A 27,956-nucleotide genomic window follows, 5' to 3' on the forward strand; every position below is an offset into this window, starting at 1 on the left:
TACATTAATATATATTGCGTCAGGTAAATCTTTAATTTGATTTTAAAAAAAATAAAGAATGCATAATTCCAAATTTTTATTTGCGGCATTAATATAAAATAATATCTTTTTTATAACATTTATTTTATTTTATTTACTGACTCATTGCATCGGGAAATCAATCTGAATTATAAGGTTATCCTATTATAAGGTCTCAGATGCAATCACAAACTGAATAATTATACACTTTTGAGTTTTAAAAAGAAAGATTTTTGTTTTTTATAAGTTAGTTTCCGGCTAATTTAATTGGATTAAAATTTTAAAAATTAAAAAAATAACTAAAGATAGAATCAATAACTATAAAATGAATAAAGGAATTAAAAATAACAGATTAAAATCATAAAGCTGTAATAAAATAAAGTAAAACTCAACTACGTAAAACACGCTCATTTAGACTCTAGTCATTCAATTTATATCGATTTATTTAGTAAATAAAAGGTTAAATTACCAATATTCTCAGTTTTATTTCATAGTGAACTGAAACATTTAAAAAAATTTAATTCAGTTCACAAATATTTTTAAACCAATTTCGGTGAAAGAAAAAATAATTAAATTTTATGTAAATTAAACCCGACTTTCTCGAACAACTTCCTCAAAGAGTTTTGTTACCTTAACCTTAAAATATTAATCTTTAAAAATACACGCGCCAGGCACTTTTTAGTAAACAAACTGAGTTAAAAGAATATTTCGTCAGTTGAAAAAAACTGAAAAATACCCTATTTCTTAAAGAAAATTTCAATGTAGTTTATTTAAAAGCAGTACTGGAATTAAATTCTGAATTTAAGAAATTATAAATTTATTAGATATTATGAATATGACATTACACATATATATGTTATTGTGAATGACCGTAATTGGGGGTTGTTGACTTCTACCGGTGAATGTTGAGAATCACATGGTCGCTTTGGTAAATGTCCGAAATCTGTACTAAGTCAAGTTAAGTGTCACAGCCAGGTATACATTTGCCAGGTATGCCCTACATCAATGTTTTTTTAAGGTTCGGTGCCACAGCCCGGTATACATTTGCCCGATATGCCCTATACACTGATATTTTTTAATGTAAGTGCTACTGCCCGTTATACATATAATCAGTACTCCGAACACTGATGTTCCTCAGCAGATATTAAAATATCTAATAAATATAATAATATCAACGAATAAATTAATATCAAATCAGATATAACAAATATTTCGACAAAGCGATTATGCGATGGTTGACATTCACCGGTGAAGGTCGACATTCTCTTGATTTCGGTCATTCACGGTAAAATGTATAAGACACTATACATACCTCTGCAGGGTATATTATGAGGGGGAGATCCGATAAATCCTGGAAGACAACGGCAATCTGCGATGGATGATTTTGCATTGGAATCAGTCACTGAATCCGGCGGGCATTCAATACAAATATTATAGATTTCTGAACTGTATGAATTCTTACGGCAGCCTAGTTAGAGCGTTTAAAATAAACAAAAAATGAAATTTCGCTGTTATTAACATGAAATTGACAAAATATTTTATAAATTGCATATTTGCAACTTGAGAAAAAGAAGGCGGGATTAGGCCAAACCATGTGATTTACATCACATAGTTGGGCCTAATCACGTGTTTGGTGAGTAAACGCTACAGCAACGTTATTAGGAAGATTTCGCATTTTTACTCTAGTACGCAATTTTTGAAGAAGAGTTTTTCATTGTCTGGATATGAGCAGGAGAATCAGGACAGGAACGAGGTATTTTAAGTGTCGAAAAATTTCAAACATTTGTTGATGTTGCTGTTTCGTAACATGGCCAAAATAGTTTGCCTTCGAATTCTGCTTCTAAGCACAAATAACTAATTGGTTTCTTTATGTGTGTTTAGTCATTCGAAAGCAACTTATCACTAAATATTCTTACGGCACTAAGTAAGTTTGTCTTTTTTTTTATTTCGGAAAATTTTGAGTTCTTATCATAGTTAGTTTATTATATTTGTGGCGGTACTAACCTTGAACTTTCGTGATCTGGCAACTGAACAAAGACTTTTAGTTTAGTTTTCTGTAACAAAGAGAGCCAGTTTAGCTTTTGTATTCTACTTGAGATAACGTCAGTGATCTTTGTCAATAGTTGTGTTTTAATATTTCCACGAATGTTATTTACGTGTTAAATGTTAAATTAAAGTTGTTAAGTTTTTACTATTCGTATTTCATTTTCTTAAAGCATTAGTTTCAATTACATAGACTTGTATATCTGCTAAACTGGTGATACCGGACGTGATGGATGGCGAAAATGGAAACAATTCTAAAACGGAGCCTGCAGTGCGTGTAGCTGTTAAAGTTCCCCAATTTCCGAAAGAAAATCCTGCAATATAGTTTTCACAGGTGGAATCTCAGTTTATCACTGCGGGAATTACTCAAGATAGCACAAAATATCATACGATCATCGCTTCAATCGAGACGGACATTTTATCGCAGGCCAGTGATTCGTGGGGCTGGTTTATCACTTTACCTCCAGTTACGAACATGTATGATTCTTTAAAGCAAAGATTAATTAAAATATTCAGTATTTCTGAAGAACGTCGTTTAAAAAAACTCTTGCAAGATATCGGATTAGGTAATAGACGACCGTCTGCATTTGATGCGACAAATGCAAGATTTGGCTGGTGATAGTGTTGGCGACGCATTGCTAAAATCATTATGGCTTCAAAGATTTCCCACACAAATGCAAGCTATTTTAAGTACTTCATCAGATCCTCTTAATAAATTAGCTATAATGTCGGATAAGATTGATGATGTTACTTTTTCAAATAAAATCTTCTCTGCTAGTTCAGAAACGAAACAAAAAGTACCAAACGATGGCGATTATCCAAATACTGTCGAATCGCTGCAAGCTCAAGTGTGTGAATTAAATTTAAAAAAATTGATAAAGCATACCCTCCAACTGCTACGGAATTTCCGTAGTTTCAGAAATCTTCTTTTCAGACGGTAGCAAAATTAATGTCTTAATATTTAAAAAAAATTAATTTTAGCGTAACTTGTCCACTATTACTTATAAAAGTGTAGGCCATATGGCTAGAATTCTTAAGTTCTGATAAAAGTTTTATGAGAGATCCATTTGCTTTAAAAATTTCTACTTTGGTTCGCTACCACTAGAAAGAATTATTTTCAAAATCCTCATAAGTTGGAGGGTATGATAAAGTGTTGCGTTTCCGAGAGGTCGAAGCCCTGGTAAAAATATGAATAAACACAGTAATCGCTCCTCAAGCAAAAATAGACTTTGCTGGTACCATTATCGTTTTCGTGAAAGAGCTAACAAATGTATCCAACCATGCAGTTTCAAGGAGGAAAACTGGACGGCCATGCGTTACTGTCGGCGAACGCCAACGGCCATGCAAATTGTCGCCTTATAGTTATTGATAGGGCATTAGGTCTTAAATTATTAGTAGACACTGTCGCTGATATTTCCATTTTGCCACCTTCTCAGAATGAACGCAATAAGACTCCGTCCATCATGAAACTCGTTGCTGCTAATGGTTTTCAAATTCCGGTTTATGGAACACGAAAATTGGATCTTGATATTGGACTGCGTCGCATCTTTCCCTGGACGTTTACTATTGCTGATGTATCACGACCCATTCTTGGAGCTGATTTTTTATTACATTATGACATTTTAGTGGATCTAAAATCCAAATCGTTAATTGATAAGCTAACTAATGTTACATTTCGCGGAAAAATTTCTTATGAATCAACGCCTAAAATAACTGTGTTAAAAACGTCTGCCGAATTTTATTCTTTAATTAGTGAATACCAAGACATTTTTGAGGAGGGAAAACCAGAAAAAAGGCTATACCTCATAATGTCCGTCATGTCATCGAAACAAAGGGTCGACCAGTGGTTGCAAAAGCGAGAAGACTATCTGCTGATAAATTGGAAGCGGCAAAAGCAGAATTTAAATACCTCTAGTACACCAAGGGATATGTAGCCCATCCGAAAGTTGCTGGTCAAGCCCATTGCACATGGTTAAAAAACCGGATGGTTCTTGGCGACCATGTGAAGACTACCGTGCGTTAAATGCCAATACACTTCCTGACAAGTATCCCATTCATCATTTAAACGATTTTTCTACCAATTTACATGGAAAAACTGTCTTCACAACGTTTGATCTCCGCCCAGCTTATCATCAAGTGCTCATGCGCAAGGAAGACATTATAAGAACTGCGATCATCACCCCCACATTGGTGACCTTCGGACGTGTATGAACATGCCCACCTTGACAAAAAAAACTCCCATTACGATATGAACACGCCTACTTCGATGGATTGTTCACATTGGACAGTTGACTTGCTACTTGTGACTGTAACATTATCCACCTCCGCACGCTGTTGCTACTCTGTCTCGTGTCGATTAAACACAGCGTCTGCCTGCACACACTCGACTGCTAAAGGCAACATAGGAACGACTACGACTGTGAAGTTAATTCATCTATCACATTTCAGCACTCAAAAACCCGGTGACCTTAATTCCAGCTCTCCCGGTCTTTCACAAGTACAGCAACTAGTGGTATCCGTTCATCGAATTGTATCCCTGATAAAATTCTTGTGGGGGAGTATTGTGGCGTAACTACCACTACGAAAATTAAACATCAATTCACTAGTATATAAGACATGCTAACTTGATTCAATCACTCGGTACCTTTTGATAGATGAAGGTTGGCATGATTATATTACCCACATAATAAGAAGTTAGAATTTTCTGTCCACGATTGTAAGAAATAATTTACTAAAGTCGAAATTTTAATGATTATAACAAAACCATATACTTACGAAGTATTATATTGAATGAAAAAAATAAACCAAAAGCTTAACGTGCACTTGAAAAAATCGTACATTATTTAAGTAGAAAATGGAGAGAGATTAATTGGTAAACTGCTCCATAATTGCTCATCTTCAATACTTACCGTTACAAACGAAATCAATATTCGGAAATTGATTTCTTGTTAATACTTTGAGTTAAGTTTTTAGGAAAATAAGAGATACTGTTGAATAGATAATTTTTTTATAATATAATCATATTCAATTCTGAAGTAAAATATAATATAGATAAAAAATTATTTATTATGAGAGTGAATAAAAAATAAACGCATTTGTTACCTTCGCATTCATAACTATTTTTGAGAATATAACCTGATTTACATGAGCACGAGTAACCTCCAGGAGTATTGATACACTTGTGATTGCATTGATTCAGATAAGGAAATTGACACTCATCAATATCTGAAATTATATCATTTTTTTTACAGTAGTTAATATAAAAAAAATTTTTAATTCTAAAATACTACTCGAAAGAGTAAAAACTTTTTCGCACCTATTGGCGCAATTTTCTGGCTCTAATGTTTCAAATATATACAGTATGGCCGCTTTAATTATATATATTTAGAATCATTACTCATTAGAAGTCACAAATTATTATTTACGCGACAAAAAAACAGTCTTCGAACTTTGAAAATTCGCAATTGAAATCAAAAATGGCAACAAAAAAGGAATTAATCTAAATGTATGCTAGACCTGAATTATAATGATTTTTTATTCGAAGTTAAAGGCAGTTGCTAAAGGAAGTATTTCTGTACTCCGGGACAAAATAGGATGAGGATGATTTTAATTCCTCTCTGCCCTTTTTAAGTTCAATAAAGATTGGTTAGAGTTTGTTATTTCACATTTAAATAATTATTATTGAGTTCTTTTTTATTCATTTCTTTTTTGTTCTTTACACACGGATTCTAAAAATTTATATTAATTATGTGTATTATGCATGTATAATTACAGAAGTAAGAAATCTGGTTAGAAAACAAAATGAAAAATAATTCTGACTAAAAATGTCAGGAATTATTTTTCTTTTTTTCATAATTACTTTTCAAAACAAGTTTAAATATGATTTGGTTAAAAATACACTTAAATATTCCTTATACATTAAAATATTAAAAAAAACTGCAAACATAGCAAATCTTTGCATAAAGTATATACATTTGTATGAAACTAATCAACTTTATAAATATATTTTTGAAAATTCCTAAAATACCCAATGTTCATAAGAAAATACTTGTGGAAAATATTATTGTGCGAATGGTTTATAAACAAACATTTTAAAAAAAGTCTATATTTTGATAGAAAGTAATAAAATTAAGTATAAAACTTTTATTTTTTTTATCTATTCTATAAATAAACCAAAGTTCACATGCTTCTGGAATTACTTCTTAGTTGAACTCCAGTTGAATACATGCTTTTTTAAAAGCTGTGAGGTGGCAAGCGATAATTTGTGGCTCTACTTTGCTAACGCAGGCACAATACCGATGTTCAACACAAATCTTTGTCAAACCAATGCAAACTGATACCATACATGCGGCAATGGTCAGTTTCCATCCACACGCATATGAGCCGCTCAGAAGCCAATGCGGTTAAGTCCATTTTTTGATATTTTCTAGTTTTTGGAAATTTTGATGAAATAAATAATAATCTTCTTAGTTATTAAAGGATTTACTCGTTGGTTACTTTTTCTATTTCAGACAGCCCTTTTTTTAATAGCTTCTGAATATATTGCATAGTAATTTCAGAAGCCATTGTGAATAAGTTCACATTTTATCAATATTTTTTTACATAAAGTTTGAAATAAAAATTAAATTATTCTTCCTCTTTCGATATTTGTTGGTAACACTAATAAAAACAAGAAATTCATAGTAATTCAGGGTTGCCAGACATAGTATTTTTGATACTACGGTGGTATTTCTTCACCAAAAAAAAGGTGTATGGTATTTTTCGTAGTATTTTTTCAAAATGTGGTATTTTTAGTTTTTTTTTTATTTTATTTTATTTTCATTTCCTAAAACAAAGAAAAGTGCCTCTCTAGTTTTGAAGTAAAAAACAATTTTTGAAATAATCCAACAGTTTATTTTCTATTAGTCACTGTATCTAGTGATGATTGTGAAAAATAAAAGTTCGTTTATACTAGTAGACTATATATATTTCTTATCTTTTTCAGCTGCCAAAAGTTATAAGTCCTAAAATTTTTAAGATGCTGTCATTATTTCAATAAATACTTACGCTTTTATTTACAGATCCTATACATATCTTGTTTTTTTGCAGAGTTTACACCTCGAAAAAAGACGTATACACTTTTCTAATTAAATTAATAAACCAAGAATTTTAAAAACTAACTAGGAGGCTTCGCCCCCTGCTCGCTGGCGCTCGCCAACCCCCGGAACTGCTTTCGCAGTTCATTTCTGATTGCTTCGCAATCCGATGCTCGCTTTGCTCGCACATTGGATACTTTCTTAACGTCTAGCTTTTGTATACTTTTTTGAACACTGAAGTTCCGAAAACTTTAACTGTAGAAAATTCTAAACCTGTGCATTTCAATATTAATTTGAAATTGCCAACAGTTCACATATTTTTCTTAATCACACTATTCTAAATTTCAGTTGTTGAGAAAAGTAACTTTTGTAAGTTTTGTTTTAAAGTCTTTCCCACCAGAGGGTAAACATGTGTTGTAAAACAATATGAAATAGTACTGAAAGCTGGATGTAAAGCATCGGCCTCGATGAAGATATTTTTTTGATAATTCGGTGAGAATTCACCCGATTAGACATATGATATGCTCACTGCGTGCTCTTGCGCGCCGAAGCCTATCAATTAAAACGTATTAGCGTTTTATACAACATGGATTAGCCATATGATGCTCACTACGTGCTCTTGCGCGCCGAAGTCTATCAATTAAAAATGAAAACTGTTGCCAACGCGAGAGAAGAAATATCATCGGTTTTATTGACACATACGTACGTGTTAGCGTTTTATATAATATAGATGTATCAAAAAACATTAATTTTTTCAATTTTTGTGTTCTGGACTTAACCGTATTGGCTTCTGAGCGACTCATATATTTCTAAAATCTGCTTCATCAGAGAAAATATTTATTTGTGGCATTGGTATTCATAATTATATTCCAAACACAAATCCCTGTGCTTCTTCCTGCGTGTTTAGTCCTTGGCCACCAGAATAAATAGTAGAGTAATTTCTAATCTTTGTATGCAAAAGGTTTAGTCATTCCGTCGCTATTCATCACTAAATATTATAGCCTAAATAAATTTGTCTGTTCTTTATTTTTTATTTTATTTATTTATTTATTTCTGATATTGCGAATTTAAGGTGAGTCAGTGAAGCAATATCTAAACAAGATATTGCTTCAGTTTTTTTTCATCACAGTATATTTGCACATACACTGTGATAACTGTTTATACACATCTTTGACATAAATGTTTGTAAAAGAATAATAAACTGTGAGCTCTTGACTTAAGTGAGAACTTCTAACTTAAAAATTTCATATTTCTTGAGCAAAACTCTTTTAAAACTTAAAAAGTTTTCTTGTTAACGCTTAAAACTTATCACAGCATGCAGCTGATATTATTTCAAATATCCCCGAGAAATTTCAAAGAGATATCATAAAGTACTTCGTAAAAATTCAGTTTTAGCATCATTGAAATATGCCCTACCATCTCCCCTAAACGAAAGACTAGAGATATTTTTTTGTCTACATTTGTAAGAAATTACAATTTACACAGGTTAACATTTAGATGAATTATACTAAAACTATATATTTATGAAGAATTAAATTTAAAGAAAACAAATAAACCAAAATCAAAAGTTTTGGCTGCACTTCTAGTAAATAAGACATTTTCAAATAGAAAATTGAAAGAGATTATTGAAATAGAAAATTGAAAGAGATTATTATTCAGATTATTGAAAGATAAATATAATGCACAATAACTGTTCATCTTCAATAATTTCTGTTACAAAAAAAAACAATATAAGAATTTTGATTTATTGTTCATACTTTGAGTTAAGTTGATTAAAAAAAAAAGAAAAATAAGTTGTAGAATAATATTTTTATTAACATAATCATACTCCGTAAAGAAGTAAAATATAATGTAAATAAAAAATGATTTATTATGAGTGTAAATTAGAAAATAAATGTCTTTGTTACCTTCGCATTCATAGCGATTTTTGAGAATATAACCAGATTTACATGAACACGAGTAACTTCCAGGAGTATTGAAACATTTCTGATTGCATTGGTTCAGATGAGGAAATTGACACTCATCAATATCTGAAATTATATCATTTTTTTACAATTGTTAATATAAAATAATTTTTCAAGCATGAAACATTACTCGAAACTGTAAAAGATTTTGCACCTATTGGCGCAATTATCTGGCTCAAATGTTTCAAATCTATAAAGTAGAACTGCTTTAATTATATATATTTAGAATCATTGCTCATTAGAGATCACAAATTATTATATTGATACACTTTTGTTTGCATTGCTTCAAAAGAGGGAATCGACACTCATTGATATCTGAAAACATTTTACTTTTTACACTGGTTAATATAAAATAATCATAAAATATTGTACGAAGCAGTAAAATATATTACGCATATTCTCAATAAAAGTTTTGATCTGGGGCAAAAATTCTAAACCTCTACAGCGTGCCCGCTTTTAATATTAGAGTCAGTGACACATAATCATTGCGCATTAGGAATCACAAATTGTTATGCAACAGAAAAAAAGAAATACAAACACTGAAAAATCACAACTAAAATTAATAATAGCAACAACGGAGGAATTAATCTAAATTTAAGCTAGAACTGAAAAATATCGATTTTTATTTGAGGTTAAAGGCGGCTTCTAAGGGAAGCTTTTCAGTTCTTCTAGTCAAAAAAACTAGGTTTTGATCATTTTAATTCTTCCTCTGCTCTCCCCAACCTTATTGAAGATTGGTCAGAGTTTGTTATTTCGCATTTAAATAATTACTGTTGAGTTCTTTTTCATTTATTTATTTATTACTATTTACCCAAGTATTCTAAAAATCTATATTAAGTATGTAAGTGCAAAAGTTAAGAATCTATTTAGAAAACTAAATGAAAAACAATTCCGACTGAAAATGTCACGAATTATTTTTCTTTTTTTTTGTAATTATTTTTGAAAACTACTTTAAATATGATTTGATGTAAAATACACTGAAATATTTCTTTATACATTAAAGTATAAAAAAAATTGCAAGCAGAGCAAATATATGCACAAAGTATATACAAATGTTTGTAGGAAACTAACCAACGTCCTCAATATAATTTTGAAAATTCCTACTATGCCCAATGTTTACAACAAATACTTGCGGAAAATATTATTCTGTAAATGGTTATTAACAAACATTCAAGAAAAAAAAACTGTGTCTTACTAGTGAGTTATGAATAAAAGAGACTAAATTTTATCTTATTTTATTTTTTTCCAAACAATAAAGCCAATCTCAATCTCCTCTTAGTTGTTTGCCTGATAAATATATGTTTTTCTAAAAACTTAGATGCCGTAAGTGGTTTATCTGTGGCTCTGCTTTTTATTCTAATTGCCCAACACAAATCTTCGTCGAACTGTAGGACGATTCAAATTTGATACCATACATGCAGCAATGGTTAATTTCCTTTCACACGAAAGAAAATATTTAGTCAATGCATTGGCTTCTATCCTTCTTTTAAGCGAAAATAACTAATTGGTCTTTCTCTCTCTGTGAGTTTTGTCATACTGACACAGCTTACCACCAAATATTTTCGTGGTTCGTTTTTTTCTTTCTTTTCTTTTCGTTTTATTTTGTCTTTTTGTGAATTTATCAAAAAGCTAAAAAGATTTTCTACGTTGCAAGCAATAATAATTCACAAAAGTTAACATTTTAATGAATTATATCAAAACTATATAGTTACGAAGCATTGTATTTAATGAAAACAAATTAACCAAAATATTTAAGTGGACTTCTAAGAAATAGAATTTTGTTTTTCAAATAGAAAATTGAAAGAGATTAATTGGTAAGCTGATCCTTAGCTATTCATCTTCGATATTTACTGTTACAAAAAAAATTGAATTTTGAGTTATTGTTCATACTCAGAGTTAAATTTCTTCAGAAGAAAAAGAATATAGATAAAAAAAATGATTTATTATAAGAGTGAATAAAAAAGAAACGCTTTTGTTACCTTCGCATTCATAACGATTGCTGAGAATATAACCAGATTCACATAAACACGAGTAACTTCCAGGAGTATTGATGCACTTTTGACTGCATTGGTTCAGATGAGGAAATTGACACTCATCGATATCTGAAATTATATAATTTTTTTACAGTTTTTATCAAAAAGGTTTTCAAACTATGGAAAAATCACTGTTGAAATTAATAATAACAACAAAGAAGGAATTAAAATATTTTAAATTTAAGTTATAGCTGAAGGATTATGACTTTTATTTGGGGTTAAAGACGGTTTGTAAACAAAGTACTTCCGTTCTTCTAGACGGGATAGTTAGATTTAGATAATACCTCCTGTGTTCTTAGCAACCTCCGTAAAGGTTGGTTAGATTTCGCTATTTCGTATTTAAATAATTGTTAAGATCTTTTTTTTTTTTTTTTTACAAGGATTCTAAAAAATTATATAAAAATTGTGCTCATTGTGCATGTTTGAATTCAAAAGCGAAAAATGTGTTTACAAAAGAAAATAACAAATACTTCTGACTAAAAATGCGAGAAATTGTTTTTCTCTTTTTATAATTAGTTTTCAAAACTATTTTAAATGTGATTCTGCGTAAAATACAGTTAAACTAATATTTATACATTAAAACAAGAAAAAATTGGAAACAAAGCAATTTTTGATACAAAATATATACAATTGCTTATGCGAAACTGACCAATGTTATTAATATAAATTTGAAAACTCATAATATACACATTTATTATGAAAAAATATTTGGGGAGAATATTATTTTTAAAATTGTTATTAAACAAATATTTAAAACAAATTGCTAAAATAAAGACTAAACTTTTGTCTTGTTTTATCTTACTCTATGAATAAATTAGCATTGTCGTAGATAAATCAGGATTAAGTATGAAAAAAATCTAAAGGCACATAATGCATAGTTGTTAATTTCTGAAACTCTATCACAATAATATGAAAAGGTAAATAACAGCTAGCCAACACTTCGAAATATTTTTGTTATGGAACAAAAAATAGCTATCTTAACAAGATCACGTCCTCTGGTATCAGAAATGCTCATTTCATATATGATACCGTAGGCCGTGAAGAGAGAATCATGTGATCGTGTATATGTGATCTCGGCCCAAAAAAGGTTAAAGGCGGTCTTTATGGAACATCTCGCATAGATCTTTATGCTCTCTTAAAATTAATTCGCTTTTTGCGACATATCCATGATGGCATTCACTTTTATAACTTCCTGGTGCATTCATGCAACTATGGTTGCAATGATATTTTTGCTCTTGATATTCATCTATCCCTGAAAAGTAAATACTTTTATTAAAGAATCCGTTTTCTAGTGATAACTAAAGTACAACGAGTCTTGGTGACTCAGGAAATAAAGCGTTCGCTTTCCAATGAGGTGAACCGCATTTGAATCACAGGGATGGCTGGTCGATACGAATTCCACACCCGACTCACACCGACCACAGTGATGACCTAAAATATCTTTAGTGGCAGATGGATTATGGGTTAGAGTTCCCTTACCGTCAAGATAACCATGATAAGTTTTCATGCTTTTTCCTCTCCATCTAAGGCAAAGGCGGGTTAGTTCCATCAAAAAGTCCTTCATGAAGGGAAATTTCTCCCAATACTTGATCCAGAAGTTTCCTTGTTTTCTGGAGTGGGCTCAAAATTACAAGGCTGCGGAGTTGAACGTTTGATAGTCGTAAATTCAGAATTGGATCGGCTGTTCAACGCTGGTTATAAATATTTCTAGTATTAGTAGTCTAGTATTAGTATTAGTAGTCGTAAACCCAAGGTTGGGTCAGCTGTTCAGCTATGGTTATAAACTAAAGAACCGTGGTAAAATAGAGTTTTATTTGCACCTAAAATTTCTCCACGTTTTACGAAAGCGGTGCACCCAGCATTTTTAATTTTAGGCATGACAGAAATAGAAATTACATTCCACTCGCCAATTAAAAAATGAAGTTCTTATCAACTCTTTCAGTTGTTTCACTTTCATTATAAAAACTACTTCGCACACAAATATATTCAAACATTATATATGTGATAAAAATAAATAGAATTTTACCCATGCATTTTCCATCTTGTAAACGCCTATAGCCTTCTTTACAGGAACAAACAGGAAAACCACTGGATGAGTTGCATATTTGTTCGCAGCCTCCATTATTAATATCACAAGACGGTTCTGGTTTAATAGTTTTGTTTGCAATGTCTCCTCGTTCTTCCTTGTAATTGTAACGAGGAACGTGAAATATAGACTTACGTTTATTGGCTTTGATTTCTAAAATATACAAAATCTACATTAAAATGATTTTTGGAAATGAACAAAAATCAAATACATAAACATTAAAATTGCTCTTCGCATGTATATTAATCAATCAAAAAATTTTAGTCTTACATGAAATAGTCGTTATTACGTTCAGATATTATTATGCTCAGTTTGTTTTTTACAGTATTTAAATAAATATGTTATGCAGTTTACGGGGTTAGCTGTTAAAATCAGTTTATCGTAGAAAAAAAATGATTGTAGCAACTGAGGGTGTTGATGAGCGAAGCTAATCGGGGTAGTGTCTCACTGTTTAACATATTAACGAGCATAAATATTAACTTTTTTCGATAAATTTTATTGTTTTATAGCTTTCTAGGAGCGGGGCCAAATGACATAGCATGACTGGGCTGAGACCTCCTGCCCCCCCCCACCCTTTCTCGTCAGATTTATTTCACGTTTTTAAGTGCCAAGTAATGTCATTTCTAAGATGTAAATTTTTTTTCTTCAGTTTTGACATGGATTCTAAAAAAAATCAGAACAGTCTGCATTCAAATTTTTCTTATTTAATATCAATATGATGAATAAATACCTGTACACAACGTTCACTTCAACAAACAAACAATTTACACTCTCAGATCTCATGGCTCACCCACCTAATCAATTCAAACTTATTATATTACAGTAAAAGTGGTTATATAAAAGTCGTTACAGTCCTTATATATATTTAACGTTAAAATAACCATAAAAAGACTAGAATGAAATATGCACATTTACTTCCTTTTCTTTCTTCTTGCACAACGAGTTTGATTTAACTAAATATATACAGTAGATTGCTTTTACTTGAAATTTTTAGACTAAATTATATAGCTCTGTACTTTAAGGAAAGCAGAAATCTCTACGACAGAAAAACTTAAACTTAAAAAACTTAAACGTAACGAGTATATGCAAGAAGAAGAGGAAATGTGCAATACCTTTTGACGTTATTTGATAGGAGTGAATGCAGATTTTAATGGTAAAGAGTCAAGAAGGGAAATAGGGGAGTATGACGTCGCTTGGCTGGGCTAAGACCCATATGCCCTACCTTCAATATGTGGTCAATAAAATACGCATTTTTGGCAGGATTTCTTTTATTAGGAAGAAAAAACTTAGCTGATAGTTGCAATTATGTTGCTTTATGAAGTAAACGATGTTTGTTTTTAGCTTTCCTGTATTGATACAAGAAATAAATAAAAATGTCTTCGATTTAATCATTTTAGTATAATATTGCTCACTTAAAAAGCAGAAAAATGTATTTCCCTAAAAACACATTTTCATCTTAATAACGGAATGTGACAAGGGTGATAGGAAAAGACAAAGTGGAAATGAAAATTTTATGTACAAAATAAACTCAAGATAACAATTTATGTATCGTACTTGTCTCATAGTTAACATAATTTTTTGAACTGACATGTTATACTTTCAACTCATACTCTACTACTTTGTTTAAATGTAGGATGGTCATTCAGTCTATTTAAACCCGAATTAAATTAAAGTTTATAAAAAAAAGTGCATTTATAGCCAATAGTTTTCTTTTTCCAAGAGGTTTTTTGAATAATATGCCTTTACTGAAAATAATTATTTAAGTATATCAGTCAAAGTATTTTATTAATTGCATCGTCATCTGGAATATGAGACTTATTGTTTTAAAAATTAATTCGGGTAATAGATTTTGAATACACAAATGTTCATTAAGCTTTTAAATGAAATAATAAACTTGTTCATTTTCTAATACATATATATATATATATATATATATATATATATATATATATATATATATATATATATATATATATATATATATATATATATATATATATATATATATATATATATATATATATATATATATATATATATATATATATATATATATATATATATATATATATATATATATATATATATATATATATAGGTAAAAAAAATTTTATAGAATTTCTTAAATATACTTTCAGCTAACATATTGAAGAAAATGTTTAGAAAAAAATTAAGATATCGAAGATATATATTCTCTAGAATGTCTAATGTATATTTTCTAAAAGAAAAGACATATGTTGAATATCTCAAGTTATTTGTCCCACATAAACCTTAAATCTTAAAAAAATCTTCAGATTATATTCTTAAGATTTTCTTCAGATTATATTCTTAAGAATATCTTAAGTTATTTGGCCCACATAATCTTAAATCTTAAGAAATTCTTAAGATTATTTTCTGAAGATTTTATTAAGATTATATTCTGAAGATTTTCTTAAGATTATTTTCTTAAGATTTTCTTCAGACAATATTCTTAAGAAAATCTTAAGTTATTTGGCCCATGTAAACCTAAATCTTAAAAAATTTTTAAGATTATATTCTGAAGATTTTCCTAAGATTATTTTCTTAAGATTTTCTTCAGACAATATTTTTAAGAAATCTTAAGAATAAGTGGGCTAAATAACTTAAGATTCTCGCAAGATTTCTTTTTAATAAATTCTTGAGATTTTTTTAGTGGGGCATGAGCAGGAAAAAGCAGGGCAGGAATGAGGTGTTTTAAATGTCGAAAAATTTCAAATATTTATTGATGTTGCCATTTCGTAACCTGGCCAATGCAGTTTGCCTTCGAATTCTTCTTCTAAGCACAAATAACTAATCGGTTTCTTAATGCGCGTTTAGTCATTCTGACGCAACTTTTCACTAAATATTCTTATGGCACTGAGTAAGTTCGTCTTTTCTTTTCTTCCGGAAAATTTAGCGTACCTATCAAAGTTAGTTTATTATATTAAAAACTTAGAATTTTTCGTCCACGATTGCAAGAAATAACAATTTACTAAAGTCAAAATTTTAATAATTATTTTAACAAAACCATATACTTACGAAGCATTATATTGAATGAAAAAAATAAAACAAAAGCTTAACGTGCACCTGAAAAAATAGTACATTATACAAGTAGAAAATGGAGAGAGATTATTTGATAAACTGCTCCATAATTGTTCATCTTCAATATTCATCGTTACAAACGAAATCAATATTCAAAATATGATTTCTTGTTTATACTTTGAGTCAAGTTTCTTAGAAAAAAAAAGATTAGCTGTTGAATAGATAATTTTTTTAGAAATATAATCATATTCAATTCTGAAGTAAAATATAATATAGATAAAAAAATTATTTATTATGAGAGTAAATAAAAAAATAAACGCCTTTGTTACCTTCGCATTCATAACTATTTTTGAGTATATAACCAGATTCACATGAACACGAGTAACTTCCAGGAGTATTGATACACTTTTGATTGCATTGATTCAGATGAGGAAATTGACACTCATCGATATCTGAAATTATATCATTTTTTTTACAGTTGTTAATATAAAATAATTTTTCTATTATAAAACATTACTCGAAACAGTTACAATTATTCGAAACAGTTACAAAAATCGTGATGTACGATTTTTAAATTAAGTGAATGCGAATCGTAGCGTCTAACTTCTTAATCAAGTAAATACAAAAATCGATGTTTGATATTAAAATCGCATGAATAAGAATCGTGATATTCCAAATATTCAAAACGGCTAAAATTAGCCAAACAAAAATAATAAAATTGATAGAAGAACCACGTGTTCATATATGCAAACATCGTGACATCTTGATGAACAATTTCGTCGGATTAAAAGATGTTGACTCGCGGAATTCCGCAAACCAATGATCTCGAGATATGATACAATACTCGCTATTTTTGTTGAAAAATCACACACATTGCTTCTAGTTTTCTGACCCGAAAGAATGATAGGAAAAATCCGGAATTCCTTGTCACACCCGGAATACCGTACTCGTTATATCGAGCTTTTACTGCAGTTTGTCATTAACGTAATAGCACCATATATCTTATCAAAATGAAGATAATAAATATATTTTTACCCTGGCATTTTCCCCCTCTCTCAGGTCTAAATCCATTTCTACAGGAACAGACAGGAAAACCACTGGATGAGTTGCATATTTGTTCACAGCCACCATTATTAATATCACAAGTTTGAGGTACATTATTATTGTTATGCGAAATCTTTTCTCGTCTTCGATTGTAATGAGAGTAGTCAAATGCAGTAGCAGGGTTAATGGCTTTGATTGCTGAAATAAACGAACAATATTATTAAATCTTTTTTGTAAATGAACATTAATACTATATAAAATTCAAAAAATGTAATGGACGAAATATTTCTCTTCAATTCTCTATATCCAATAAAAACATTAGTCAAACTGTGGTTAAACTATTGTAAGGTTTGAGTTCAGTTATTTCAAGGTTCAGTTTGATTAGACTATTCACTTAGAAATTTTTCATACTAATGTTGTATTCCAGCAGATAGTTGACTGTGATTGTATAATAAGAACATAGTGTAATTTATAAGCATAAAAAGATGATTTTTTGTGTCTCTCTCATGTCCCCAGACTCGTTAATATTAGGAATAGAGCGTTCTCCTTCCAATGAGGTAAACCGGGTTCAGCGACGGCTGGGCGATATTAATTCCGCACCCGGCTTGCACCAACTACAGTGTTGACGTAAAATATCCTCAGTGGTAGATGGATCATGGGTCAGAGTCTCCTTGCCATTAGGCTAACCTTGCGAGGTTTTCCCCTCCATGTAACAAAATGCGGGTTAGTTCCATCAGAAAGTCCTCCACGAAGGCAAATTTCCTGCGATACTTGATCCAGTCCAGGATTTTCCTCTTCTTCTGGAGTGGGTTCAGGATTACAAGGCTACGGAGTTGAACATTAGTAGTCGTAAACCCTAAATTGGGTCGCATCGTTAAAGTAGAAACAGCAGATTTAATCATTTAAAAGATAACATCATTACTTTTTGCTGACTAACAGCTCTACTTAATTAAATAACAGGCTTCATTTCAAATTTATTGTGTGTCTTTCAATAATTTATCTTTGCTTCTCACGTCACGCAAGCACAAGTAAAACCTACGTTGTCTAGCTTGCTAGGTCAAATTGTCGTCATCACGTCATCAAATTGGTACTTTGTAAAATGTCTAAAATCACGTATTTGTTTATTTGTCGACAGCTGTAAGGGGTTTCTATGAACATGAATTACGTAAAGTTATCAGTAATTGAAATTTTAAAAAAAGAGTTGCTTATTTAAGTCCCACTTCATCGTAAAAATTGTCTGATTGTGGTAAAACTTGACTACCATGTGTTATCGCCACTATCAACAGCGTCATTATCATTACCCAGTCATGGTCAAGCACTTAGCTCCCTTTTTAGGGCTCAATCTCTTAACGACTATGGTAAAATTCCACGTAATTTTGACCTTTGATGTGCGATACTATATATAACACGAACAGCTATATATATATATATATATATATATATATATATATATATATATATATATATATATATATATATATATATATATATACATATATATATATATATATATATATATATATATATATATATATATATATATATATATATGTATATATATATATATATATATATATATATATATATATATATATATATATATATATATATATATATATATATATATATATATATATACATATACATATACATATATATATATATATATATACATATATATATATATATATATATATATATATATATATACATATATATATATATATATATATATATATATATATATATATATATATATATATATATATATATATATATATATATATATATATACATATATATATATATATATATATATATATATATAGAGAGAGAGAGAGAGAGAGAGATAGATAGATAGATAGGTAGGTATAACGGTCGTTGAACAGTCAACCCAATTATTTGGGTTTAGATTAATGTTCAACTCCGTAGCCTTGTAATTTTGAACTCAATTCAGAAAACAAGGGAACTGTTGGAGCAAGTATTGGGAGAAATTTGCCTTCGCGGAGGACTTTTTGATGGAACTTACAGGTATTTGCGTTACATGGGGAGGAAAACCACGAAATGCTTCCACGGTTCACTTGACAGCAAGGGGACTCTAGCCCTTGGTCCGTCTAACACTGAGGACATTTTACGTCAGCACTGTCGTCGGCGTTTACCCTGTCGTTCACTCTGATATACTAAAATTGTTGAGTTGTTGTAAAATTAGCAATTATACATTTGTCTTTGAAAAAACCTTCGTTGATATGGTAAATTTATATGAGTTTTACATCGAGCTTGGAGATCATATGAGATTTTGCATTTGGGGAATTAACACGTATACTATGGTGCATTGTTTAGATAATACAAATAATACAGATACAGATTAATCGGGTGATATCTATATGAGATCGTGATGAATAATTAACAAGGTATACAAAGCGTAACAATACAATTAATGCAGGCATACACTTACTAGGGTACAGTGAAACTTATGTAGGATCCATTATATGTCATGTATTTGATGTAGCATTTCACTGTAAATAGTCATCAATGATAACTCCCAAGAGCTTGAATTTCTGTTCTTGTTTGATGTTGTATTTTCCATACGGGATCCTGGTGGAGCCATTGACCAGTGTTTTGTCTCTTTTCTGCAGTATGATGTTTTCTCTATTGAATTCTTTAAATCTTTTTTTCTGCTCATTGAATACATTTTTTGAGAGCTTGTGTAGCCAGTATACCTAGTTCTTATTTTGTATTTGACACTATGATGAGAATAAAATCGTCTGCTAACGGCATGAAGTGTATGGCGCTGTCGAGAACTAGGTCGTCTTTTAAAGTTACCCAATCTTGAATTATTGTTTTTACATTCTCGTCAAGACACGTGCACTACTTAAAAGCTCTTGTATTGTGGCACAGCATTGCAAAGCACGCTACTAACAGATTAAAATAAATAAATAACTTGATTTGACATGTCTTTTACGAGTCAGCGTATTAGACTTGAGTAAACTTTAAGTAAATTTTAAGTAAATTATCTATAATTACTTAAAACAATCAAAATGTTTTAGTTTTATATCGTATTTTACACTGTCTAAATGGAAAATTCGTGGTCAACCACCGATGACTGGCGTGTCAATCAACGTGTTTACAAACTTTCCTTTGTTGAACCGCACTTCGAAAAACTATAATTAAGAGATATTATTACCAAATATTTAATTGCTTTGTTATATGCCTTTCAGTTTTTGAGCGTGATTGCGTATTGTTAATTAATACAGATTCCTAGATTATTTAATCCTTTATTTATTAAATCATTAAAAAATTATCAAAAAGGTACGAACTTTCTTGTCACATTAAATAAAGTTCATTTTACACTTTGACAAATATTTGTCTTTACTATTCAATATTATTTTCCAATTTTTCATACAATTAATTTGGAACTTATTATAAAATTTTAATTCAAGTTAAAAATTTAATACTTTATTTTATAACTTGTTAAAAACGTTAATGAATCAATGAAAGAATAGAAAAGACCTACTGACAAAATTGATCAAGTTCGAAAGCAGAGAATTGAGAAATAATAAAATAGCGTTCTCGAACAAAATATCAACAACTCAACTCTTCCATAGGTGAATAAATAATCATGTATTTATGTAAAGTCATATAGTTAGTCATGAAGCTTATTTAAAGTCAGATAAATATAAAGTCATACTACAGGGATAGACAAGTTCCGATGACATATTTTTTTTCCTTTCAATGCCATATGAAAATAATGTTGATGGGACTTTTAAGTTTCATAGATACTTAAAGGATAAATACATTTTTACTCCGTTCCACTAATACTAAAATAGAACAAAAATCGTTTTCTTTTTAAAAATTTGATGGACGATTTTAATTTCACAATTTTATACTTACTATGAGAGTATTCCAAAATGCAGCGAGGCTCAACACCAGTCCATCGTAAATTCTGGCCGCAACGGCGCTCACTGGAACCTATCAAATAGTACTTTCTGGGGCACCTGTATCGACATATTGAGCCCTCTGAAGGAGGTTCATTCTCACATTTTCTAATAGCTATTTTCACAGTTGGCAGAGGCTCACATTGGCGTGATGTAACTATATCAGAACAAAAGTTAACTATTTTTAAGCCCAAGCGAATTTAAAATTACAAATATACAGGTATAAAACAAATTTAATGGTCCCCAATAGCCACAGGGTGATTAAATATAAAAAAAGGCGATTAAACAATCACTTACAGGTCACAACCCGATCGTCACTTTTTGTTGAAAATGTTCTCCACGAGCATTTCATTATTATTTTTCATTTAATAAATATAGAATTATTATGATTACTTTACAATATTCTGAAAAATTGCTTTAATTCAAGCATATTTCTTAAATATATTTTTTTTTCATTTAAGAAATGAATCCTGTAGTGTTTACTATATTGTTAGAAATGCTTCAAAAGAAATGACCGATATTAATATGAATGATTTTATTAATCGTTTAAAAATTTTCATTTCCTTAGAGAAAAGTGGCCACTGCTAAAAATACCACAACTGGTGAAAGTACAGATATTTCTCCGATATTGACCTTTTTTGGAAATGTCCGATTTACCCGATATTTTACAACCAATATCAGCATTATATAGAGTTGTCAGATTCACCAGATATTTTATATTTATTATTCAGCCAATATATACCTTATATTGACTCTATATAGGGCGATATTGGCCCTATATAGAACCAATGTCAATAAATCTAGACATACTAATACTGATCCTTCGTCATCGATCCGAAGACATGCCATCGCAATTTTGATCCTCTGCAGCGGGGATGGCTTCCCTGCTTTGGTAGCCCGACAATCTGCACACGAAGTTGAGCATTTTACGGTAGAACAGTTTAACGAGGACCCATACCGAAATCTTCGGTCACTACGCAGACTGATCCAAGTGGTCACCCACCCGCACACTGACCGCAGCCAGTGATGCTTGACTTCGGTGATTTGCTGGGAACCGCGTCTTAGCGATCAGTCCACTGCAGGACGCGCATATTATTAAAAATATAAATCTATTTCTACTCTCAATAATTCAAACTTTGCATTAATCACGTGATAAAAGCTAATAGCAATTTGTTACTATTATTGATAAAAAATACTGTTGCACGCTGATCCATATTATTTCACAAATTTGCACTAAACGTAGCATAAATCTAACTAAACGGTGTCTCATTGAGTCAGATCATGACACAAATTAATCATTTTTTAATGCTTGATCGCATGATGTAATTTTTCAACTGAAAACTATTCAAGTAGCTATTTTGATCGTTTCTCGTCGAATCTTTTCATTTCAATGATTCAGTCTCTCAATGATTACAATCTATCAATGATTCACACTAAATGTTATGGACTACACGAGAAGTTCTTAAAGTTTATTTTTCCGTGGATCACTACTGAATTTTTGTTAGCTGAGATGTTCAACTTTAAAGTTTGAACAGGATAATTTACCTCAAATCAATCGACCCTTTGCTTTAAAATTTCTTGGTTTTTTTAATGGCAAAAAGCAATTTAATTATGCCACTTTGAAATGGATATTGAAAAGTGGTAGTATTGTTACAATTTTTTTTTCAGTTTCGTTGCATTTGTACTGCTATCATTTTGTTGGTTTTCTAGTAAGCTGAAAGTTTCTGAGCCTTTTTATTTTTACTCAGAAAAAAAGAGACCGGATAATATTTGATCAATTGGTTGTTGCTAGATTGGTCATGATGCATATAGCTGGAAGGAGGGTAAGTTTCTTCAACTTAGATACCTCTATACTCGACACTAACTATATCCACTTTTCACCTTTTACTCTTGGTTCTATTAAAAATCAAATAGGTCGATTGATGCATGATTGAAATAAGGTTAAGGTACACAGTCCAGCAACCTCAATGTAGCAACCACATACTCTCGACTTCAACATGAAATAATCCATCACTGTTAGCAGGTGGTGGACACAGATAGCAGGCAGCATTGCACTTGTTAGCGTAATGCAGAAACGGAGCGATTTATCTGACGGTTAAAAGATCACGATTAGTGACATTCGGGCCAAAGGTGGATGATTCATATGAATGCCGATACTCTAGTTAACGACATAAGTTTTTCACATCCTCTCCATGCTCTTTGGAATGCATTTTGCCCTGATTTTCCCCTCTCGGCCACTACAGTTTTTCTAGCTTTGTTCACCTTTATTTATTTTTCATTTTCTGTTTCACACTGTGGATACTGCGGTTTTTTTGGGTTTGTCTTTCATCTTTTTCTTTTCATTGGCAACTTTACGTTTCCTGTTTCAAATCCCTTCCCCCCCCCCTCATTCACGTCCGGCCAGTCTTGCGTATGCATCGGCGCTTGAAACATGTCGACTTTATTACCATCTTCATATTTTTTTATGCAAATGGAATTTAATAAATATGATATACAGGGTGTCTATAAAAGAACTCCGGGGTTTTGAGGCAAAATATTTTAATGAAATAAAAACCATACATACATGTTTTATACATGACTGAAAAGCTTACATTTTCAAGTTTTTTTAACACTTAGTCAAGTTCTATATGAGCCCCGTTAGTGGCACGGCAGACGTCTAAACAGTATTCTACCTCTTCCCATGTCCTGGCGAGCATGTTTGGGGTGACGGTTGCCACACAATTGACTATTCGTTCCCTGAGATGTTGAACATCACGAATTTTCTCTGCACTTTGTACGGTAACTGAAGACTTCGTTTCTATGAGCCAAATAACACATTGAGCCTTTTGTTGCGGAGTCGCCATCATTTAAAATTTCGCGACGTCATTTCAAGGTCAACGCCCTGCAGCGTCGCCAACAGTTGATACAAACATTCCCAATTGGTATGAGTAAAACTTTTTGAGCTATTCTTTTCAGAGAAATCGACTAAATTTTGCTATCTTTTATAGTTAGTGAGATATGAATTTTTAAAATCCCGGAGTTCTTTTATAGACACCTTGTATAATATATCAGTTATATCTGATATATTAAATTTAATATATCAGTTATATCAATATGATCAATACCTACACAAAAATGCGATTATCTCAATTTTTAATTACTTTCGTGAATAAACTATCCTATCATTTATAGCTTACTTCTTTCACAACGGGGCAAAGGATTTTCCCACAATCCATTCACACAAAGAATTTTACTTGAACTGGAAAGCGTGTAACCAACTTTGCAAACAGCATAGGCATGTAATTCCTTGCGATAAAGAAGACTTCTGTATTCGGTACCATTTTCTGTCCAGGTAGTCCCTACTGGCTTGCACTGCTGACTGTTTAACACCTCTGTTCAAAAGAGAGGAAAAGAACTATATAGAGCAATATTATTTTTGGTGCAAAACGATACTAAATATATTTATGTCCGTCAGTTGAACCACTAAAAAGTATTTTGCTTAATCAATAAACATGCATACTGGAAAAATAATAAACTACCGGAATTATTTTAGTTTGTTCGATTCAGATTGAGTAGTGCTGATTGCTAGTGATTTATTGCTTATTTACTTTTCGGTTTTTACTTTTTTCGGTTTACTTTTCGGTTTACTCCTTACGAGGAGCCGGTATTTAGCAAGCTTAAAATATAACTCCAAACTTTGAATTTAACCTTTTTAAATTAAAAACTTACGCAACTTTATATCGAAAATAAACCTCACTCGTAATACGGAAAATTAAATTATTCATTCAATTATGAGAACAATTATTATTCGCTTGGCAATCGTTTTTTTTTTTTTTTTTTTTTTTTTTTTTTTTTTTTTTGCAGTAGATTAGCTGGCAGAGGTTGTAAGCTTCTCGAAGCCATCTTTCATGTCTTAAAACCAATCCGTATATTGACGTCACATACTTTACTCAAAAATCAAGTCGGTGTTATCTCTATTCGGCTGTTACATTCTAAGAAGCCATTATAATATTGCGATAATTTAAATACAACTTCATCTTATGATTTTCGACTTTGTGATCAAATATTTGTGATTTTGTGATCTAATATGATTTAAATTAGTTTCAAAAAAATTAATTTTATGCTCATTAAACTCACATAAATAGAAATTTAGTATATTTAAGAATGCATATACTGTTGTAGAATTATTTAAATAAAATTTCATATTTTGTCTAACAATAATGGCATACATTAAGCTAAGCGTAGAAAATATATAAATAGATTGTTCGTTTAAAATCCTAATAACAAACTTTAAAAATAAATTTTCTGTTCAGGACTAAGCATTCACTTATAGTAATTTGGATAATTTAAACAATATTAAAAACACCATTTTTATATTAAAACTAGGTGCATAAAAATTGCAACACTACATTGAACTTATAAAAAAAAGTTCATTAATCAATTTTATTCATTTCTTATTGTGGCATAATAATCATTTACATGAAATTTGAATTAAAATCATTAATAAAAGTACCAAGCTGAACATTCCTTTAGCGTATAATGGATTAATAGTTTTTCTGCTCATGTCATCGTAACTTGCTGTTTTGTTTTTAGAAGTTTTAAGATTTTTTTCTATAGCGCTGCTTAGTTCTTACATGATTCGTTTACAAACACAAAGAGGTAAATTTTTACTCATTTTTTAAAAGAGGTAAATTTTTACTCATAAATAACAAATGGCTTTAATTGCTTTTTTGAAGGAATGAGGGGTAGCTAAATGAGTCACCTCATAAAATAATGTTTATCAAAATATTCGTAGCAAATCCGTGATATTAATTGTTTTTATTTATTTATTTATTTATTTATTTAGTTTTTTTTTTGTATTACAGTTTTGCGCCTAAACTTTTAATAAATATTGCTTTTTTTGGAAAAACAAAGAAAGCTATTAACTCCTTTTCCTTTGGTTTACTGAACCAGTTTTTACATGTTGCTATACCACATATTGGATGGTATAGTGAAATACATTGGATCACCATAAATGGAACTTTAGTCCCTTTTTAAATTACTACAAAAGTCACAAACTTACTCAATCACGAAAGCTACTAAAAAGCGTTTTCATTCAAAAAATTAAATATATTCTAGACAAATCGTAAGAATACTTAACTCTAAAAACTGAAAAAACATTTGAAGGGTATCATTATCACAATGAAAAGAAAGCTAACTTTGCAAGAATAATAACAGTAAGAATAACAGTATATGTGATGTCACAAACTCACTCCCTCCTTCCTTTAGGTGAACATCCAAAGAGCATGTTTTTACACCTTAAATTATTTCAAATAGATTTCAAATTTAATATAAAAAAATATTACTTTGAAAAGAATGTTAAATTTAGTTATGAATTAATTGGAATTAAAAATACTTTTTAGCTTTAATAAATTTTATCAGAATTTTATATTTAATGTAAAATTTCTTAAATACAAAATTATATTTTATAATAGCACAAACTACTTAAAAATTCAATTTACTCCATTCTGATAAATCTTAGTAAATTTACTTTAAATAAAAGATATTATTTGGCTATTTTATGTTTGATGAACTTCTTTTCGATTTCTGGGTTTTCAGCTTCTTCTACTATTCTAAGAGTTCTACTGTTCTGTTTCTATATTTTCTCTAGAATGCAACCATATTTCTAACTCCTTATTTTTCATTAAGTTGTTGAAAAGTATAGTTCTAATTTTTTCATTGAAAATATGAAGGTGAATTAAACTTTTTTTAGCATTAGAACTTCTATTAGTGTTCAATAAAAATTTAATTAACACTTCTTAAAATTTCAGTAAAAACTTTAAATAAAATGTATTCGAATATTAATTTGTGTGTGAACAAATTAAAAGCCAAAATGTAAATCTGAAACTTCAAAACAGTTGCCAATAATACAATAAAAGATATGATAGCTTTTAGCGTCTACTGAACATGTGACGTCATAAATTCGACTCTCTGAAGAAGAGGAAAAATAGACCTCCGTTTAATAACCTTACATTTTAATATATCATGCCGAACATGGTTACATTGTAAAAGTGAATTATCTCGTAGCAAATTAATTTTGTAACACGAAACTTGTGCTAATTTATGCTAAAAGAACAAAACAAACATAAATATTCAGTTAACGTAATTTTAATGTAATTATTGGAGTTGCTTCACTTTCGTATGATACTAATTTAATGTTGACACTCTATTCTAAACAGAATACGTAAAATATTTTTGCTAACGTAAAAAAAATGGCGTTTTTTCTATCAATAATCATGATACAAAATCCATAATTTAGAATTCAAATTAAATTTTCTAGCATGCAGTGTACGTTTAGAACTAAACCGCATTACGTAGTTTAATTGACTCTTTAAAATTTCTCAATTTTTAAATTTAAAATATGCTTTTTTATAATGCATTATCGACTGCTAGCAAAATCATAACATTCATTTTATCATTTTAAGAAATTTAGTTTAATAGGTTTTCGTTATTATTTTATTGAGTTGGAAACTAAGTCAAGACTTACCACCATATGATATGAATATTAAGCAATTAATCACGAACAATAGCTGAACTACGATGTTTGGATACATGCTGTTTCATTTAAAATTTAGTTTAGTGTATATCTGCATTATTATATTTGATGTATTTACGCAATTGAAGTCCAGCGAATAAAATCACAAAAAATTGCTTTCGTTTACACTTCATATCAATCGGTCAAATGATAAGCAGTTCGCCTT

At 30.2% G+C, this 27,956-nt stretch overlaps 1 protein-coding gene across 4 annotated transcripts in view; it reads right to left on the bottom strand.

Moving 5' to 3' along the window:
- LOC107442852 (sushi, von Willebrand factor type A, EGF and pentraxin domain-containing protein 1) overlaps positions 1-27,956 on the bottom strand; it is a 52,460-nt gene extending 24,504 nt beyond the window's left edge. For 2 of the 4 annotated variants that reach the window (XM_087156888.1, XM_087156887.1), the window contains exons 1-10: positions 27,743-27,956; positions 24,414-24,608; positions 21,194-21,394; positions 17,294-17,500; positions 16,588-16,710; positions 13,160-13,372; positions 11,080-11,202; positions 9,044-9,166; positions 5,164-5,286; positions 1,331-1,486 (exon numbers count right to left, since the gene is read on the bottom strand). In XM_087156888.1, the coding sequence (XP_087013014.1) occupies positions 1,331-1,486; positions 5,164-5,286; positions 9,044-9,166; positions 11,080-11,202; positions 13,160-13,372; positions 16,588-16,710; positions 17,294-17,500; positions 21,194-21,394; positions 24,414-24,608; positions 27,743-27,809 (1,531 nt within the window). In that variant the 5' untranslated portion in view covers positions 27,810-27,956. The remainder of the gene's footprint in view (positions 1-1,330; positions 1,487-5,163; positions 5,287-9,043; positions 9,167-11,079; positions 11,203-13,159; positions 13,373-16,587; positions 16,711-17,293; positions 17,501-21,193; positions 21,395-24,413; positions 24,609-27,742) is intronic. The other 2 variants (XM_087156890.1, XM_087156891.1) reach the window with 2 other exon arrangements.

This window comes from Parasteatoda tepidariorum, chromosome 2 (genome assembly GCF_982258835.1).
Source record: "Parasteatoda tepidariorum strain Cologne lab strain chromosome 2, Ptep-v5.0, whole genome shotgun sequence".
In the NCBI taxonomy this organism is placed as follows: Eukaryota; Metazoa; Arthropoda; class Arachnida; order Araneae; family Theridiidae; genus Parasteatoda; species Parasteatoda tepidariorum.